The sequence below is a fragment of the Vitis riparia genome, chromosome 11 (genome assembly GCF_004353265.1).
Source record: "Vitis riparia cultivar Riparia Gloire de Montpellier isolate 1030 chromosome 11, EGFV_Vit.rip_1.0, whole genome shotgun sequence".
Lineage (NCBI taxonomy): Eukaryota > Viridiplantae > Streptophyta > Magnoliopsida > Vitales > Vitaceae > Vitis > Vitis riparia.
Window position 1 is genome coordinate 15,929,907 of NC_048441.1, and position 20,936 is coordinate 15,950,842.

A 20,936-nucleotide genomic window follows, 5' to 3' on the forward strand; every position below is an offset into this window, starting at 1 on the left:
AGGATCATTCTAGAAGCCCACCTCCTAATAAACGCTTGGGCTGGCAAAGCAAAACTACTCATTTGGACCAAAATCAAAGTCGATTTTCATAAGGAAACGATCTCTATGCCATGGAAAAGCATATCATTCCAACCAACAATGTGGACTTTGTAGAGTAAAGGGCATCAACGCTACAAAGACTTGGGGCCAATGTTTTAAATTTTCGAACGATATTTGCATGCCATTCATATATGACACATGTTTCATAGTTTGTTGACCCTTATGTTGAAGGGGTATGATTCATTTTTCCACACCTTCATGTCGAGCTTCTTTATTACCATTATTTGCCTTCACCTTCCCCACACCCAACTTCCCAATTTCCTTGTATTTTTTTACCTATGCCCATTCACCCCTACACTATTTCCATATTTCCTACTCTATATTGGAACTTGTATGACAATGATGCTTTTCTATTTATTTAAAGAAATGATAAAATTATATATCCTGTTGATGACCGGAGTTGCCAGGGTCACTGCAATTTCCTGACGTACTCATCTCATCAATTGAAGATGATGCTTCCTTCTTTTGTCCTGTAAAAGATGTTCGGACAGCCCGATGTCTTTGTTAGTTTTGCTTTCTAGCATATTGATATTTTTTTGGGGCTTCTCTCCTTAGGAATACTTACCTTCCCCTCTGACTGGGTCGTCAAGGGCCTCTTGTAGTGTTAAGAACTTTGTCCCTTTGAATGGTGGGGAGACTCTTTGACTTTTGCGGTCATGATGGTATTCAGAGGGTGGCAGAGTCATCATTATCCTACAGACAGTTGACAAAGATTGTTGGGGTGATGATTTGCCATCACCTTTGTTTTTTCGCTCTGCAGGTGACGCGGGGCAAGTCACCTGTAGAGACCCAGGAAGGTCCTATCGAGTATGATTTTGGCGAAATGAATAATGATTGCTCGTAAAATACGGTCAAGAATTTTGTTTGAAACGCTAGCCACTAGGTCCAGACTGGACGTCCAAATAGGGGATGAGCGTGCCACGTGTCAGTCTATGTAATCGTCCGGACAGAGGGTTGGACGTACCACGTGTCAGTCCATGCGATCGTCTGAACAGAGGGTTGGCGTGCCACATGTCCAATGGATGAGTGCCTTGTGAGGCCGCCACGTGTACACTTAGGGGTGGTCCTTACATATCCCAAAAGTAACTATCAAACTCGATCTTCACCATTGAAAGTATTTGAAAAAATTTAAGTTATTAAATAAAATTACAAATAATAGAATTAAGGTATATAAGAACGGAAATAGATACAAATAATGGAATTAAGGTATAAATGAATGGGATAAGTCTAAATGCCAGATGATCTAATTGGCCGTATATTTTGGTGGGTATCTCTTTAATATTGTAACCAAACCTGGCCGGCCATCCGTTCCGGTCTGAATGTGCAATTTCTTGAATTAATACCAAAACATGTCTAGTACATGCACAACAACAAACTGATTCGAGTGGTCTAATTCAAAACGGTGCTCTGCAGCTAACATTGTAGACTTGTGTTGCTTCAACATGCAGTTCATTGAATGGATCACAGTCCATCAAAGAGTTTTTTATCCAAGTGATAAAAATCTTCTGTTTCACACGTTTGTTTTGTGAAATCAGTAGCTACACAACCAACCAGAAATGTCCACAATGGGATAGGGGTTGAACCTTGACACATAGAGTTTGAAAATATGGTGTGAAAAATAAAGACCATTTATTGAGTTGCTGCCCCTGTTTGGGTCCATGTGATGTGAAATCTGAGGGTTTGCTTTTAATTGGTACACTTGAATCGTTCATTTGTATGCCAATTTGCTTGATTCTATAATTCTTACTGCAGTCACCGACTCACCTTGCTTTGTGTCCGTATCCCATGGCCTTGTCAAATGAATAGCTTTATTTTAAGTTGGGGGTACAAAAAATAAATATTATCATTCGCATATTATATCAGAAAATAAATAAATTATCCTAAGGTTTTAACACTTATTTATGACGAAGATATCATGTTACCAGTATGATCCAAAGGTTTAAAATTTTAAATAGCATTGGAGTTGGTAACAATAAAGACATTATCATTCGCCTTTAGTAACAATAACAATATTATCATCAAATTGAAAGAAGTGAAGGAATAATATAATAATATAAGCTGACAGCCCACTTTCCATGTATACACACTGTTGATTGGAAGTCGAGGCCAACCCTAATAAATGCGTCTAACGCCCCACTTTAATTTCATACCCGCCTTGTGAAAACCGCAAAGGTCAAAGTACATCTCAGGGGTTTCATTTTTCTTTGTTCCTTTTTCCCCTTTTTTGGAGTGAAAGCTTTTTGAACCACTTGAGTCTTCATCCAAGTTCCACGTCATTTGGGGCTTGTTTGGAAAGCGATCTACATAATTAATTAATTACAGTGACTTTTGCTATCCATATAATTTTTTTTCTTCATAATTTTAGTAATTTTTTTAGCGAAAAAACTTGAGACTTTTTTTTTTTTTTTTTAAATAATTTAATATAAATTTTGAAGGGTGGCATGTCACATGTGGTCCTAGCCTTAATTGCTCTGTCACTGTTCCAATATAATATATTAATCCAATCTATTTTATCATTTAACATTTATACTAGATAAAACACGTAATACATTTTTGAAATGGTAGATGCAACTATATCTTCAATAAATGCAAACATATAGCATATGCCATTTTCTTTTTTTATTTTATTTTTAAAATACACACCTTGCATATTAGACTTTGTTTGTCTTATGATTTTAAAAAAAGTTTTTTTTTTTTTTGTTTTAAAAATAGAAAACTATTTTTAAAAAAAATTTAATACTGTTTGACTTTTATTTCTAAAAATAATTTTAAAAAATAAAGTGAAATAAAAAAAAATTAAAAATAAGAGTTGTTTTCATCCATTTTTTAAAATAAAAAGAATTTTTTATTCTTTAACTTCAAAATAAATCTAATATTTTGTCACATCCCACCGGTATTTTGTGCTTTAATTGAATGAAATGAATGGTTCAAAAATAAGCCATGTGATGGGTATAGCTGGATCTTGGTGTGCTTTAATACCCAATCAAAACAAGGACCACGTCATAATTTGATTGATAATGATAATGTCACGTGTTTAACTCCATTCCGACAAACATAAGATCATGTTTGGTAAAGTTAATATTTTGTTTCAATTTCTATTTCTAAATATAAATGAATTTTATCATTTCAATTTTTGTATTTGGATGCTCTTAGAAATGTAAGATTGAAATAATTATTGGATCATATTTCAATATTAGGTTGTGTTAGCCCAAAGGTTCTCCTAATCGGATTTTGATGATAACAAATCATGGTTAAATGACTAATTGGTTTGAATCGTAAAGAATCTCAAGTATAAATTTAGAAATTCACCAAATGGTCAAATGGATACAAGATCAAAACATTTGAAATATTTTTAATCATAAGAAACAAATGTAAAATGAATTCATGGGTGCACTTAGGTTTTACATATATTTTCATGCATTTTTAGAAAACTCGGTTTATTATTTAAAGTTATAATTTCATTAAAACCCGAGTTTTATCAAATGTACCTTAGACAAAACGTTTTAAAATTGACATATTAATTTACTTAAAGACTTTACCTAAGTGTTAGAAAGGAAAAGAACTGAAAAATATAGGTTTTCGATGCCAAAATACTGAACCGGTTGAGGTTGTTTTATGTTTTTCTTGGCTCCTGATGTTAGAAACTTATAAATTGAGAGCTCCGCTTCATTTATGACATATAGAACACTTGCAATCAATTATTTATTCACTTGTTCTTGCCTTAAAAACTCTCATTTCTTTCTTGGTGCATTAAATCTCCACTTACATATATTTTAGTGCACCATTGTAAGTCATCATAGCTTTGATTTGTATTTGAGCCATTATTGATCTAGGTTGAGAGAAGATCACTATTGTAAATTGAGTGTTAGAACCTTCAAGTGTGTTAAATCTTAAAGAGATTGTGTAAGAACCCATTAGAATCAGGATTCAAGTGTAAAGAAAATTAGAAGTTTGATTGAAGCTTTAAGTTAGTGGAACCCTCACTCTATTAGGAGTTTGAAGAAAGTGGATGTAGGCAAGCAAGTGTCGAACCACTATAGAATCTGAGTTTGAATTCTCTAAGGTGTTTTTCTTATTAGCATTTATTTTATCAGGTTGTAATGAACCGTATAGATAGTTTAAAATAATTTTTTTATTTTCATTAAAAAAAAAAACCTCTCAAATTGCACTGTTTTAAATAATTTTTTTTTAAAATTCCAATTTAAAAAATATTTTTGAGATTTTTTTAACTAAATAGTAAGAGTTTGTTTAGTGTGTGATTTAAAAACAATATTTTTTTAAACATATTTTAAAATTTTATAACACTATTTCATTTAAAAATTAATTTAAAAGATGTCATTATTCCCTAAAAACAAAAAGGAATTATTTTTTAAATAACAAGCATAAGTTATTTTTTTCAATTTTTAAAAATAAAAGGAAGACATAGAAATAAAAAATTTAAAGAATAACTAAGTGGATGTAATTAATAATTTAAACTATTTAATGTGTCTTTTAGTTTTTAAAAATAATTTGGAATTCAAAACAAGACTTGATGTGTTGGATTTATTAGTGAATCCATTTTTTTTTTAAATAACTTGAAACTTGAAGATCGATCCAACTAATAAATAATAAATAAAAACTGGTCAATAATGATTTTATTGATTCTCTTATACACAAACCCATTTTTTTATTTTTTTTAATAGATAGATAAACCTCAAATAAAACAAAACTTAATATGTTAGATTCATTAAAGAGTTTAACATTTTTTTTAAAAAATAATTTGAAATTCAAATAACGATTCAATTAATACTAGAATTTATGGGCAAAATAACTATTTTTTCTCTTATACATAATACTACAATTTTCTGAATTTTTTTGGGTAGACAAATAAAGTCTAAATTAAATAAGACTTAATAGTTAATACATTCGATTTATTAAGGAGTTTAATATTTTTTTTTATAATTACTTTAAACTCAATCAATACAAAAAAATTATGGATAAAATTTGGTTTATAATGACTCTATTATTTATTTTATGCACATAATTATACTTTTATAAATAAACTTCAAATCAAATAATACTTTGAATTCAATTTATTAATGAGCTTAACAATTTTTAAAAATGATATAAAAATTTCAAAAAACTAAACAAAAACAATACATTATAAGTCCTAACTTTATTATTTTTCTGTAAACATAACTATATTACTTTGAATTTTCTCATTAGGTGAATAGATTATAAATTAAGTGAAACATAATTAATAATTTAAATTATTTAATGAATCCACTAATTTTTAATAATAATTTGAAATTTAAAAAATAATCCTATTAATTGTGTATTAAGTTGGGGTATTCAAAAATATTATCTGCATACTTGAATATTAAATGTGAAAATTTTGAGTAATTTATATGTTAAAAAGTTAAACTTTATTAATTTTAAAATTTATTTTCAATAAAAATATTAGTAACAATTATTATTTTTAAACTATTATTAATATTCATTTTTAACAAAAAAGAAAGAAAGAAAGAAAAGAATGATGCTTTGTGAGATGTTAATATTTATATTTTTATAACATATACTGAAATAGTATATATATATTTTATAAAATAAAATAATTTATTATTTTATTATAATAATAATATTATTCATATTTTACTAAAAAATATTTATTTTTTAATTTATTTATAATTACAAAACTATTTTCATTTTAATAAGACTTGAATTGAATTGAATTAATATTTTAAACAACTTATTTAAACATTTTTTTATATAAAATACTAAACACCCTTATTTTTATAAAATATTAAACATTTTTAACAATCGACAAATTTTACCATTCAAGTGTTAAAAAAATTAAAAATATTTTTTTGAATCAATATCAAACACATTTTAAGGACAATGATTATAAAAACGTTTTTATCTTAAAAGGTATTTTTAAAAACAAAAATATGATAAAATTTAAGAAACATCTTTAAAAATCTAAAAAATCATTTATGGAAAATCACTTGTAATGTCTTTTTTTTTTTTTTTCAAAAAAAAAACATTTGAAAAATAATTCACGAAAAAACGTTTCAACTAAAAAATTATAAACGTTGCCCAACGCATTGTAAGCCCGGATCAACTCAATTCCATCGAGTCCATGTCATATTAGAGCCTATTTAGGCCCAAGACTAGCCCAGTGGGTTCAGACTTCAGACCGTCTTTTAGGTCAGAGAAGAGGTTCCTAAAGCGTAAAGTATAAAGGAGCATCAAAATCAAATAACAGCAACCTGAACAGAGCTGAAATGGAGAGCTCGGTTCCAACAGAGGAGATGTTAGAAACCCTAACGAAGAGAGGATGGTGTTTTGGGAACGTAGAAGAAGTGAAAGCAGTGATCATGATCAATTCAGCTTTGCACGACGAAGGCTGTACTGTCGATTCCGTTGAATCGGAACTTGCAAACATGGATTTGAGATCCATCGGAGCCAAGTCCTTGCCTGATCCATCTCTTCTCCGCAAATCTTCTTATCTTCACGGCCCCAAAGTTCTTCAGGCAACACCTTTTTATCTTATCTTTCTCTTTTAATTTTGCTTTTTACGCTATTTGGTTGCCGAGAAAATTGTGGAGAGAAAAAGAAAAAGATTGGAAATTTTAACTTTCTTGTTTTGTTTTGTTTTAAAATTTTGAATTCCTTGGTTTTATTTTGTTTTGGCTTCTGAAAAGTGAAAAGCTCAACTCATCTGAGCCAAATAGTTGCGTTAGGTGGTAAGGTACTAAATTTTGCCCTTTTCTTTTCATTCGTTTCCTGAGAACCAAATGGAGAATTATTTCTTGGAAATTGAACACTCAAATTAACTCAGTCAAGTAATCGTGCAATACTTAATTTGTGATTTAAATTTTTTTTTTTTTTGGTGAAATGGAACGGCAGAATGGAAATTTCGATTTTCCTCTTGCCTTCTGTTTCCTTCTGCTTTACAGCAACCAGACAGAGTGTTTTCATACGTTTTATTTTCTTGTTCTGCGATCTACTGCTTAATTTTCTTTAGTTTTTATGTTTTATTTTATTTAATCAGATATCTTCCGTGAGGGACATATCCCAAAGCAGCATTGCCGATTCTTCCGGAAATTCAAGTAGCCGGAGGCTCCTAAGGTTGAATCTCACTGATGGTTGCACTGAGATGACTGCTATAGAGTATTCTCCCATACCAGCGATTCCTGATAATGTTGTTCCTGGTACTAAGGTATTCTCAGTTAGTTAGGGTCTAATATGCTATTCAACTTTGTTTATTTGGTTGATTTCTATTTTCTATGGAGCTTTCTGTAATAGTTCTATTGTTGCTTATACAACTTTCCTTTTATCTGGGTTCTTCAAAATAGTGTTAAAGAAAATTTGATGAATGTGTTGATCATGGTTGTAAAATTGAGTGACTATTAGGTGAGCGTCAGATGGACCATCACTCTGGATCAAATTGGGGCAGAATTGAGATAGGCTTAAGTTTAGGTTAGAGTTGGAAATTTGGTGTGGGCTTTTGGCGCCCTTGTATACATTGTGTATACTTTAACGTGCTCGTTTGGTAGGTGCTGTTTGTTTATTTGCCTATCAAAAAGAAAAAAAAACAAAAAAAAATCTAAGAATAGGAAGAACATAAATTTGATTCAGGTAAAACAGAAATTCATGTATCTTATACAAATTTAGAATCATGGTGGTGATGGCATATAATTTCATATGCATGACAATGAAGGTTATCTTCAAATTGATGAATGATAGTTTTTCATTCATACTTTCATTGTTCATGTACAGAGTATATATAGAGGGTAATCACCATTCTAAGAATGGGAAAGAATGATACAAGGAAAGAATGATATAAGGAAATAACAACTAATATCCTAATATCTCAACTTTCCTAATATCTCAATATTCCTAGTATCTCAATATTCCTAATATATCAATATTCATAATATCTCAACTTTCCTAATATCTAAATATTCCTAATATCTCAACACTAAATGATATAAGGAAATAATGATATAAGGAAAGCATTCCTAATATCTCAACACTCCCCCTCAAGTTGGTGCATAGATGTCACACATGCCCAACTTGTCTAAAAATTTTGAGAACACTTGACTTGAGACAGCTTTGGTAAGGATATCGGCTAACCAATCTTGCTTTCCACCTTGGATCAACTAAGGCTTCCTGCACACTGTTAGGAATAATTGCAGTAGATAATTGATTTACAAATGACTTATTTGATTAAGACAAACGATGGTTAGACACATAGTTGCTCATGGGATATTTGACTTTGGTAGACAAATCAGGTTCATATGTGGGTTTAGGAATACCTCTATTATGACGATGTGGTAACCGTTTCATGAATGGATCGGGTGGATCGGGTTCCAAATTAAGAACACCCTCAACAGACGACGATTGGTTTGGTATTTCAGTGAAGACATCTTCGGACCCAAATTGTTGACCTCTCATATCCAACTCACCCACTTCCTGGTTCACTAGTTCAGATTGTCCAGATTCATCTTCCTCAGAGATATGATAATCATAATCAAGAGTCTGAATTTCCTTATGGTACTCCCCCTGAAGTTCAAACTCAGATGAAAAATACATCGAATCTTCATGAAACACCACATCCATTGTAATATACATTTGTCGAGTTGGAGGATGGTAACATCGATATCCCTTTTTGTGCAATGCATATCCAACAAACACACATTGCAATGCATGGGAAGTTAACTTAGTGCGTTGGTGCTTGTGTAGATGCACAAATGCCACGCAACCAAAAACACGAGGAGGTAGATTTGGGACGGTTGGGGCAACTACGGCATTAGTAAGAGCTTGGAGAGGTGTTTGAAAGTTAATTGAGCTAGAAGGTACCCGATTGATCAAGTATACGGCAGATGTGATTGCTTCTCCCCAATAAGATATCGGTGTTTTTGCTGCTATCAAAGAAGCACGAACAACCTCTAACAAGTGCCGATTTTTTCGTTCAGCGACTCCATTTTGCTGGGGTGTATTGGAACAAGTAGTTTGATGAATGATGTCATGTCCTTCCAAATACTTTTGAAGATCAGAACTTTGATATTCTCCACCATTATCACTACGCAGAACCCGAACCTTTGCATTGTACTGAGTTTCAATCATTTTATGAAATTTTTGAAACAACAAGTTCACTTCATCTTTGGTCTTCATCAAGCATAACCATGTCATTCTGGTACAATCATCAATAAAAGTAACAAACCAACGCGAACCACTCAAAGTTGGGACTTTGGATGGGCCCCAAACATCAGAATGTATAACCATAAAAGGAGACGGACTTTTATTCAAAATTAATGGAAAGGAAGCACGATGGCTTTTAGCCAATTCACAAATATCACAACGGAAACCAGAAATATCACTCTTTGCAAACAAACTAGGAAATAATTTTTTTAAATAACCAAAGGAAGCATGTCCCAGACGTCGATGCCACAACCAAATTTCAGACTTTTTCTTCTCCCCCTCAGATCCATCTGTCATCAAGGCTTGTCGCAACTTATTTGAATCCTTTGACTGCAAGTCCAAATAATAGAGTTTTCCCCGCTTAATACCAAAACCAATCGTCTGTCTTTGTTTGGATGTCCTTAAAAACACAAAATTCAGGCCAAAAAATGACAATACAAGATAAGGCTGCAGTGATTTGAGAAACTGACAAAAGATTGTAATTTAAGGATGGAACAACTAAAATAGAATCCAAATTCAAAGTATCAGTAAGAGTTAAGGATCCTTCCCCAATGACTGGCGTTGTGTTGCCATTGGCTGTGGAAACAAATTTTTGTGAGGAAGGTCTAACAGGTGAGACCTGTCTAGAATCAAAAGTCATATGATCTGTAGCACCAGAATCAATTATCCATGCATTATTAATAACAGGTGTGGAAATATTTAAAAACTTACCACCATAATCTGTAGCGGCTATCAATGCAGAGGCTTTCTCATCAACATTAGCCTCTGTTTTTATTTCGGCAATAGCTGTAGTCGAGGTTTTCTTGGAATCTTTCTTCCGTTGATCATGATTGTGATCCCACCAATCTGGATATCCCACAATTTCAAAGCAACGACTCTTGGTATGACCAGTCTTATTGCAGTGAGTGCATTTGAAGGTTGACTTATCAATATTAGGGTCTGTCTTAGGATGGTTGGTCTTGGATTGGTCCTGCCAATTTCGGGTTAATTGTTGTCGGACTACCATAGCTGAGGTGTCAGGGTTGTCAGATTCTGCTTTCATACTAGCATGACGTACTGCCTCTCGTCGAATCAGTGCATAGCATTCTTCCAAATCGGGAAGAGAATCTTTGCGTAGAATCTCTCCTCGAACTTGCTCAAAGTCACCACCCAATCCAGCAAGAAAGATGTGCACCCGTTGTCGTTCAATGGATTTCCGGTATGCTGCAATGTCTTCAGGGTCTTTCATGACTACCTTATCTCGATGATCCAATTCGCAAAAAAGTTCAGTTAACTCTCCATAATATTCAGAAAGAGACCTGCCGTTTTGTTTGGCAGTGAAGGCTTTTTGATTCAAAGTGAAAACTTGTAATTCATCACTTTCATCATAGAAGGCCTTTGATAATGCACTCCAAATTTCTTGAGCGGTGGGTAAGCGTAAGTAACGCTTCATAATTTCTGGACTCATGGACATTAACAACCATCTCTTCACCTTTTGATTCTCTGCATACCATTTTTCATATCCATCTTCTGACTCTTTTGGTAGATTTGTCTTACCTCGGATGTAGGAAAGTTTTTCTCGTTCGGCAATATGCATCTCCACGAGTTGTGACCAAACGTCATAGTTTGATTCAGTCAAAATAATTCCTGGATTGATAATACCTTCAGATTGAAAAACAATAGTACTTTTTTCACTCATTTTTTTTTTTCTCTCGCAAAGGAGGGGCAATTGTTGGTCTTACAACAAAATATCCAGGATTTCAGTTCCCTGGCTCTGATACCATCTTCAAATTGATGAATGATAGTTTTTCATTCATACTTTCATTGTTCATGTACAGAGTATATATAGAGGGTAATCACCATTCTAAGAATGGGAAAGAATGATATAAGGAAATAACAACTAATATCCTAATATCTCAACTTTCCTAATATCTCAATATTCCTAATATCTCAATATTCCTAGTATCTCAATATTCCTAATATATCAATATTCATAATATCTCAACTTTCCTAATATCTAAATATTCCTAATATCTCAACACTAAATGATATAAGGAAATAATGATATAAGGAAAGCATTCCTAATATCTCAACAGGTTATGTGATTTGTAATTACACTATGTCAACAAGTGAGGATGACATGAGAAATTTTGCCTGGAGACAAGATGTGTAAAAGGGCATTTGCAGCATGGATTTTATTCATATATGCATGAGGAAAATTTCAATATTGTGAAAGTTGTGTTGGCAGGGAAAACTTAAAATTTAATTGGATTTTACCTGATCAAAATGAACTGGGAGGTATAACAATCCTTTTAGTCATTAATACAGAATGTTGCATCTGGCATTTTCAAAAGAATCTATGATGACTTTTATTTGCTTATAAAACAAAGGGAATTATGATAACTCTTCTTTGCTGTGTCTCTTTATCTCCTTTATCTTTTTTTTTTATTCATATTGTACTGACACAATGTACATGACTCCTCTTAATTTCTGTTGCTGCTTTCTGTTTGGCAGGTTCGTTTGGAAAAAAAAGCTGCAATACATAACGGTATAATATGTTTGAATCCTAAAGTAATAACTGTTTTAGGAGGTGTTGTCAAATCCCTTTATGAAGAATGGCAGATGAACCAAAAGTATTCAGGTTTTTCACGTTCATCCTTAAGGCTATCACAGGAAAGTGGCACTGGTGGCCCTCCACCTTTTGAGAAGCTGCAAATTGGGGCACCCACACGTCGGTCTTCTGAGCAAGGGAGAATTTCTTGTCAGAGTTCTAAACCTTTCCATTCTTATCATTTTTTTTGTCTTTTTTTCTTTTTGGCACTCCTACTTCTAACTGTTTTCAAATATTCTTATTAGGTTTTGTTCTAGAATACACAAAACTTTTGTTGGACTCAGATTTATGTTGTTAGCTAAAACATTGATGACATTAACTGTTCTAAGGACAAACTTAAGAATGCTTTTAACTTTTTCATTCAAGTTGTCCTCAGAAGAGATCAAGAGGCTCAAATTTTTGTTACATGGGGTTAGTTATGACATTTTTTTTTTTAGGTTTTTAACTTATTGGAACTAGTCACAGTTAAAGCTTACAATATAGTTCATGTTCTGTTGGTCAGCACCTTGGTGTTTGGGTCCCCATGGGGAGTGTGAAGGGTTTTTCCATGGAAGGTTCCTTGGTTCAAAAAAAAAAGTCCGTGTTCTGTTGGTTAAACCAGTTGCATAGGCATGTTAACAATTTTTTTTCCTGGTGCTTATATAATTGTGTTTTTGCCCATATTACATGCTGATGCACTGGAATCCCCTTCTTCCTCATTGTGTTAATTATGCCATCTAATAAAAAACTAAGATATAGTTAAAAGATTTTTTTGGATTTGGGAATTCCCTTTTATCTGAATTTTTTGAATGCTCTTTATTGCGGCTAGCCTTGCTCTATTCTAGGCTTCTTCTTTCTTTGCTGGTGCTTGGGATGGTTTTTTGTGTATACTGCCTGTATATGTTGTGTGTGCCCCTTTTTTTTGGTGTCTCTTAATACAAGCTTTTGTCTATCAAAGAGAAAAAAAAAAAAAGAATTAAGCTCTATACCTTTTCTATAGGTATTCTAGATGAAACATGCACAAATGAAGAATATTGCATGACTAAAAGTTGGAAAGTTCCCTTTACCTATTTTTTTGGTTATCTTTTGGCAGCCATTGTATACGTCCTGTGTACTTTGGTGGGCTCTTTTTGACACTTTTCGTGCATTTCTTGTTTACCTATCAAAGAAAAAAAAAAAAAAGATTAGAAAGGAAAAGAATGCTTTACATGTTTATTGATGACTTTGAGTTTACTTTATTGGTACTATTCCAGGGACTAGATTGGGAAAAAAAACATAAATTGATATGTCAGCAGTTGTAGTAGGGACAAAAGTTTCAATGATAATTGCAATCTAGTGCTGGCTTATTTCCAAAGGCAGGTACACATGTAATTTATAAAGGGAAGGTGATGATTTGCAGCTTGCTATGGATCAACATCCAAGAACATGAGACCAACTGTTGCGGAAACTAGACAAATGGGAAGAGATCATAACCTTCATTTGAAAGCAGAAAATACAGAGGATGATCTCAAAGCAGCCTCCCTTATTGAAAGAACTGAAGAAAAACCAAGTAGCTCAGAAATGAGACCAAAAGAAGGTGCCCATTTAGTTGTGTTCTAACTAAACTTCCTTTTTACTTTTGTTATCTTATGGCGCATTTGAAATTCAGAGGAAAGAGAACATTTCATGTTCAGTTCTATAGCAGATGGTGCTTGCTACATGGATTGAATTTTCTCTTTAGTGAGGAAAAAAAACCGTTGAAATGAATATTTCCAGGACTCAATAAGAGCATTTAACAAATGAAGGGGATAATTTTGGAAATTTGAGTGTAGGGACCCAAATCTTTGTTTTGTTTAGTATAATAGTGTTTCTGTAGAACATGTAGTCATGTAAAATGGAGTGACCACCTTGTCCGAGGCTAATAATATAAACTAGAAATGAGATAATTTCTTGAATTCCTAATGTGAACTTGGTAACTTATTGAGAGTAAGTTTTGAAATTCATAGCCTATAAAAAAAGTGTCAAGAGATTCATCATCAATGCTGGTAGAAAAATAAAAGGACATCTAAACTACTCTGAGACAAAAATAATGGGTTTTGTAAGAATGTGGTTTCAAATGGTCGCATATTTTTATTTATTTATTTAATGTCGGAACTTCTTCAATTTTGAGTTTCAATTTCTGCACTGACGTTAATATTTGTAACTTTGACAGTGGCTGAATCTGTACCTGTTCAAAATCAAGCAGCTGCTCAAAAACTTCTCCAGAAGATGAATAATCCAAATCGGGATGATCGGCATTCCAAAGGTCGAAAACATAGGGGAAAGGGGAAGCAAGAAGAGGCGCCAGTCTACACTCTAGATGAATGGGAAAAGAGAAAAGCTGGGCCAAAAACTTCAATAAAAGATGAGCTTACAGATGTTAGCCGGGATGAGGATCTTGCATGGCAGCTTCAAAACCAACTTGATGTGGAAGATAATGTCAGCTTCTACCCATCTTTTATCATCATCAAAATCCTAGAAGCTCCTTAAAAAGTCTACAAGCAGATCAGAAATGATAGTAAACGGGTGCAATATAAAAGAGATGCTCGTATATTTTTTGAACGAGCCATTGTCACTGACCATCCATTTTTTCCTACTAGATGTAGTTTTTGAAATTTTGAGAAAATGTTGAATTTTTTCAAAAAAAATGCTGACAAACTATCTGGTCATGATGGTTTTATGCTTGGAGTATCTCTATGGTAGGACCCTTTTAGAAATCGAGTGATGCATCAAAGAATATGTCCTAGAGTGCCCTTTTTTCTTGTTACATGCTATTGTTGTTACAATAAATTGATTATAGTTGTGGTAGTGTTTGATGCCATTGATTTCCAATTTGTTCAGGTGCTGAGGGATACTCACAAGGCAGAAGCAGAGAATATACGAATGAGCATGTTCAATTTTGAAAGAGATGAGGATAGGAACCAGGGAACTGGTCATAGAGGAAGGGGAAGAGGCAGGGGAAGAGGTAGAGGAAGAGGCAAAGGGAGATTTGGTTGATCGTTTGGCCCACTTCTCATTATTATTTCGCCCATATTACCAAATTTTGTCTGGTAACTACTTTTTCCTCAACTTGTGTTCATTTGAATGCCATTTTGAAGGTGCTGACTCCTAAATTTGTAAAGAATTCTCTTGTCTATCTGTGCTTTTTCTGAGTTGTGTAACAAAATGGTTCCATTTTTTCCTCCTGAAGGTTTTGATTGTCAGCAGAGATCGGGACCCAGTTTCAACAACCCTGCATCATGATCTCACGGCTCCCATAGCATAGAGACGAGTTTGTATTTAAGCAACACAGGCTGCTTCTTTTAGTGAGTGTGATACTTCATTGATTCCTCGCATTATAATGAGTCCATTTTTACAGGTCCCAAGTTTTGCCTTCATTTTAGCCTCTTTTTCCCTTTTCCAATGGTTTGTAAGCTGTTGTGCTTCCACATAAACATCGGCCTCTTTCCTTTGTGTATGCCTTTCTAGTTGGGGGATTGTGAACTAATATGTGGATTCCCTGTGATATATTTGGATTTAATGTTTTTAGATAATCTTTTAATTGTTTTTAAGTTATTTTTATTTATTTTTTGAGAATTATTTTAAAAAATAATCATACAAATATGAAAAATGATTAAAAATATAGCATTATATATAAAAGTTATTTTAAATATATATTTAAAAGCATAAAAAGCAAGTTAAAAATATTTTAAGTTTTCAAATAAATTTTTATTTTACAAAATATCATAAAATAATTTAAAAAAATAGTTATTAGAACACCGCTTTGTAAGATGAAAATAATTCTTAAACATAACATTGTAGATTTTCCATTTTATCATAACGATGATTTTAATACAAAGATGATGATAAAGGTAATACACAAAATAATTATAAGAATCTATTTCAATTAATGTTTTCATAAATCAATAATAATTAAATATTAATAATATTTGATTCTCTAAGTTTAGGAAATAATATTTATTTTTCTTAATTTTAAAATATTTATTATTTATTTCTTTCTATAATTTAGAATACATTCTTGCATAAATTTTTGAAAAAAAAAATTAACAAGATTGATCACTTTCATTGTGAAATTATCAAACTATTTATAATATAAGAGTTAGGAGAGGAGGCTCGAAACCTTCTCTAGATGTGATCGAATTTCATAAAAATGATTGACCTACTTTCACAAAATGTCTTACTCTTAAAATAAAAAATAAAAAATTATACTGTTTATTTTCCTTAATTTTAAAATATTTATTATTTCCTTCTTTTTATAATTTACAATACATTTTTGTCATAGCCAAATTATCAACTCACATGGAGAATTCAAACATATAATGAATTCCAGTATTGTAATTTAGCCCATTTCAAGCCCAACCGACTGTTTTAAAGCAAAGTGAATTGCACTAGGCCCACTACCTGAACGTTTCTATCGCACATATTTGGTATGTTGGAGGGTTACCACATTTATGGTGCATGTGGTTTGGGATACTGTTAGGTACATGTATATTCTGACCCAACAATTTTCTGGTTCTACGGATTTGTGAAGGACAGCAGTGGAAAAATAAAATAACCAAGAATTTATTGAATTATTTTTAACAATATGGTATGTAATTTATATTTAGTTATTTAGTGTTAAAATAAGACTTTCAGATGTAATTTTTTTTTTTTATAAAAAAGTTATGGGTCCAATTTTAATCCAAATAAATAAAATGAATCTAATAATAATAATAATAATAATAATAAAAAAAAAATAGAATTTAATATTAAAATAAAAAAATATTACCCCTTATAAAAATCATATTTTAAATATTAGGATGGTTTAATATAGCGGAATTAAAAAAATTTATATCTTTTTATCTAATTTTATGAATTCTAAAATTTCTTTTTTATTTTCTTTTATTTTATTTTTTAATTATTTAAATTCAAAAAAATGTGACAAATATGAATAGAAATACTTATCAGGAAAATTTTATTTTATGCGTTCAAGTGTGGAGTAGAAAGGCAGAAGGCAGCAAACAGCAGAGCAAAAGGACCGTGCCGGAGTTCTCATAGAACCCGAGTCAAACGTCTCGTCGAACCGCCGAGAAAATGGAGAATTTTCCGATCCAACCAATCATAGCTATTCTCTTTTCAGCTGCAATCGCTATTAGATCATTCAGAAGAAAATCTCTCGACCTTTCTGGAGCGTTCGCCGGCTTCGCTGTCTTGACTATTCATTTTGGAGTCGGATACAGGTTCACTTTGATTCTCTAGTACAGGTTTTTTCATTTTTCTTTTCTCCGTTTGGTTGCTGAGAATTTTTCATTTTTTTTTTTTTGAAACGGGTATTATGGTAGCAAAACATTTGTGGGGTTTCTAGTTTGAATGTGTTTTCTTGTGGTTTTGTGTCAGCGACCAAACGGATTGCTGTTGGAGTTTTTGCTTAGATTTTTGGGTGTTCTGATGATTTATTTAGGTATGGAGCTATGTTGCTCGCGTTCTTTCTTACTTCGTCTAAGCTTACCAAGTTTGGAGAGGAAAAGAAGCGACTCGTTGATGCTGATTTCAAGGAGGGTGGTCAAAGGAATTGGTATTACTTCGTTTCCATTGGATTGATTTAAGTTTTAAAAGCTTAATTTGGTCAGAATTTTGGAGGGTTGTTGCTTCTATGGGGACTTTTAATTTGTTCTTCTCCATAACTATAATGCTGGTTTTCTGCTTGATGCCCAAGACTCTTGTTGAGATTTCATTTGTTATTCTTAACCAATGAAAAATTTTCTCTTTTGGTTTTTTTTATTACTATTCTCAAAGACTTTTAGATGATTCATTTAGTGTTTTCTGGGACATGGGTTTGATATTGAATTGCCAGGACATTCTATGTTCATTGAATCTTTTTACATTCATCTTCTTAAAGCAGACCATTCATTGCAGACGGATAAAATTGTTTAGTCATTACAGTAACTTGTAATGTTTATTAATCAATCCAAGTGGGCTGTGCTGCCGTACTGCATACTGAAGATAGGGATAATTAATGAATCCTGAAAGGAATTTGGGTTATCCTATGCTGCTGAGAGATTGCAGCATCTTCATGTGTACATCCACCCTTCACTGGACTCCTGAATCTCCTTGTATGCCCACAACATTGGTTGTTGGAGGCCTCAATGGTACTCAAGGCAGAGCTCCTTGATCCTGCTCACCTGCCCAAGCCAGAAGTAGGACTCAACGAGTTCAATAAGACCTTAGCATACATCGACAACATACTTCAGCACCTTACACTAGCCTAGTTATGATAGTTTGAGGTCTTGTCTTGGTGCTCAAAGATAGTCACTCTCGAGAGAATCGTGACTGTATGTGCTCCCCTTCTGATATGATTTGTAGAATCGATAAAGATATTCTTAATTATCTAAAGATAAAATACTAGATGATAAACTAATACTCCCTTAGCAAACTTATTTAGGTGGGAATTTAAATCACTTAAAAACCCAATATTTATGATAAAACTGAATCATCTGACTTGCAAACACTAATACTTAGTGCCCTTTTCAGATAGGATTAAAATATGCCAAGCCTTTTGGATGACAAAGCTAGAAGAAAGGAACATTGATAGCCTCATTTCTTCTTTTCAGGAAGCAAGTTCTCTTCAATAGTGGCATCAGTGCAGTTTTGGCTTTGATTCTTTGGAGATTGACTGGATGGCAGGACAAGTGTTTGGACTCAAAAGAATCAAGTCTTATCACTTCTCTGATTGGTGGAATTATTGGTCACTACTCCTGCTGCAATGGAGACACTTGGTCCTCAGAGCTTGGGATACTCAGTGATTCACAGCCTCGATTAATCACAACCTTCAAGGTTAATATTCTCCCCTTCATATCATCTGTAATGAATTTTTTATTCTTGTCACATTACTAATCCCACATTCACTTTTATTTATGATGAGAAAGCACTAGCCTTTGATTGCCTGCTGCCACCATTTAATATAGCTAAGGGAGTGAAGGAGGTGGCATATGATGGTCACCTTGCTTGAGGGATTCAATTTTTTGCTCTAGTTGCTGCTTAACTTTCTCATCTGACAGAACTTATTAAAGCACTTCCCCACCCTTTAAATTTGCACTTGTTGCAAGCTTTTAATGCATGACACTTGTGCTCACAGTTTTATCCATATAAGCCGCTGGAGCATAACATAATTAGTTCATGAGAATTAAGCCTTGAGTATCTCTAGGTGGAGAGAAGGATGTGTCTACCACTTTTAATGGATTTTCCAATGTACCCTGCAACATACTGCAAATTATTTTCCCATAAGACCTTGTGTGTCATGTTGAAAGCCTCTCTGGATGATTTACAAATTGCCTTGTACCTTTATTAAAAATTATGCAGACAAAAGGATATTAACTTGCTTCTCAAACTCAATAGAGATTCTGAATCCTGACGTCTTCCCACATGGTTATCAGCCTGTTCGAAAGGGTACAAATGGTGGTGTGACAAAAACAGGCCTCCTAGCAGCTACTGCAGCTGGTGGTGTCATTGGGCTTACATTTGTCCTCATTGGATTTTTCACAACAAAATGTGCTTCTGATGTAGCTTTGAAGCAGCTATTGGTAATACCACTTTCTGCAGTTGCCGGATTATGTGGAAGTCTAATAGATTCTCTATTGGGAGCAACACTTCAATACAGTGGATTCTGCAGTGTTCGTAATAAGGTAACTTCAGCAATTTACTTTGATATATTATTTGTGACCATGATAAAGTTCAACCTTGGTAAATTATATTGGGAGTACCTCCTTTAGTCAATATTGGCCATTGGATATGGGTGTACTGTCATAATCACATGGGCGAACTATCAGATCGATTTATCATAAATGACTTAAAATTCGGTGGGCTTCTATTCTGTCAAATTTTAATTACCACCATTTTGGCTTCCATTATCCATTTATACCAAAATAAGTATATGTTTACCTACCTATGTACACGCTTAAACATATTCAAATTTCTTTGCAAATATACAACATACTATCTAGTAGGCTGTTGTTGCCCAAAAAAAGGGAGAGGGTGGGTTCCATTCGTATATAAGAATGCAAACTATTTATTTATGAATATATAGTAGCAAGTAATATATTATTTCAGTTGTGAAATCCTCCTATGATTTACCATTTAAAGATTCTTCACTGACAGATTGGTAGATCTTGATGAAATATCCTGTAGGATGAATGGAGCATTTTAGTACCTACTTCCAAACCATTTATGACCACAAATTAGAGTCTTATTTTAAACTTTCTAGATAACAGATTATGGGTACGTGAATTAGATTTACTTTTATTTACTTTTGTGGTTTATGATGCATTTAACCATGTTAGGTAATGCAAAAGGGTAAAATGCCTCGTAACATGAGCCATTATTTATGGGCCTAATGGCGTTGTGGCTGCATGTATTGACCACAAGATCAGTTGTCACAAACAGCTATTTAGTTCCCTCCATTTTGTGTAGAACTACTGTTTATTTTTTACCATCCATGCTCTTCTTCTTCCCTTGAACTTGCAGCTTCTTGGTGATTAATTTACAAAATTATTTATTTAGTAATGTTTATTTTGTTGCTACTTCGGTATTGTTTTGAATATTCTTAGAAAATCAATGCTCAAATTAGGTTTTCTGATCATCTTTGAAGGTTGTTGGGAAACCGGGACCAACAGTGAGGAAGATTTCAGGTATCAGCATCCTTGACAACAATGGTGTGAACCTCGTGTCTATATCGTTGACCTCAATGCTGACTTCCATTGCCTGCTTGTACATTTTCTGAAACCATCAGTTATACTGAATTATCAACTTTTGAGATCTCATGTTCCAGGATGATTATTCATAACTGATAAGAACTTGCATGATGCAAAATTGTCAAAATTTTGATTATGTGTTGAATTTGGCTGAACAATGCTTTAAAATAATTTTTTGCCTTTCTACTCTTTTCTTGGTCATATTTTCCATTAAAATTGTTGATAACCTCTTGCGAGTGTAGTGATGGAACTAAATCAGTTTCTTTATATCATCGTTTCATGTTTTTATCTGTCTTATCACATTCTTCCTCTGTTTCAAAGTGGCTTAAGAGTTTTAT

General features: G+C 32.9%; 2 protein-coding genes across 2 annotated transcripts; both read left to right on the forward strand.

The window, feature by feature from the left end:
• The first annotated feature begins 6,322 nt into the window (after window positions 1–6,322).
• LOC117925464 (tudor domain-containing protein 3) lies at window positions 6,323–15,413 on the forward strand. Its single transcript, XM_034844475.1, has 7 exons — window positions 6,323–6,611; window positions 7,133–7,300; window positions 11,779–12,025; window positions 13,254–13,430; window positions 14,046–14,311; window positions 14,714–14,922; window positions 15,063–15,413. Exons 1-6 carry the CDS (start codon window positions 6,363–6,365, stop codon window positions 14,867–14,869), a joined length of 1,263 nt encoding a protein of 420 aa, XP_034700366.1. The 5' UTR covers window positions 6,323–6,362; the 3' UTR covers window positions 14,870–14,922; window positions 15,063–15,413.
• Window positions 15,414–16,850: 1,437 nt separating this feature from the next.
• Window positions 16,851–20,787, forward strand: LOC117924553 (protein PGR). Its single transcript, XM_034843203.1, has 5 exons — window positions 16,851–17,091; window positions 17,313–17,426; window positions 18,463–18,685; window positions 19,285–19,533; window positions 20,496–20,787. The coding sequence occupies exons 1-5, from the start codon at window positions 16,946–16,948 to the stop codon at window positions 20,625–20,627; spliced, it is 864 nt and encodes a 287-aa protein (XP_034699094.1). The 5' UTR covers window positions 16,851–16,945; the 3' UTR covers window positions 20,628–20,787.
• Window positions 20,788–20,936: the final 149 nt, after the last annotated feature.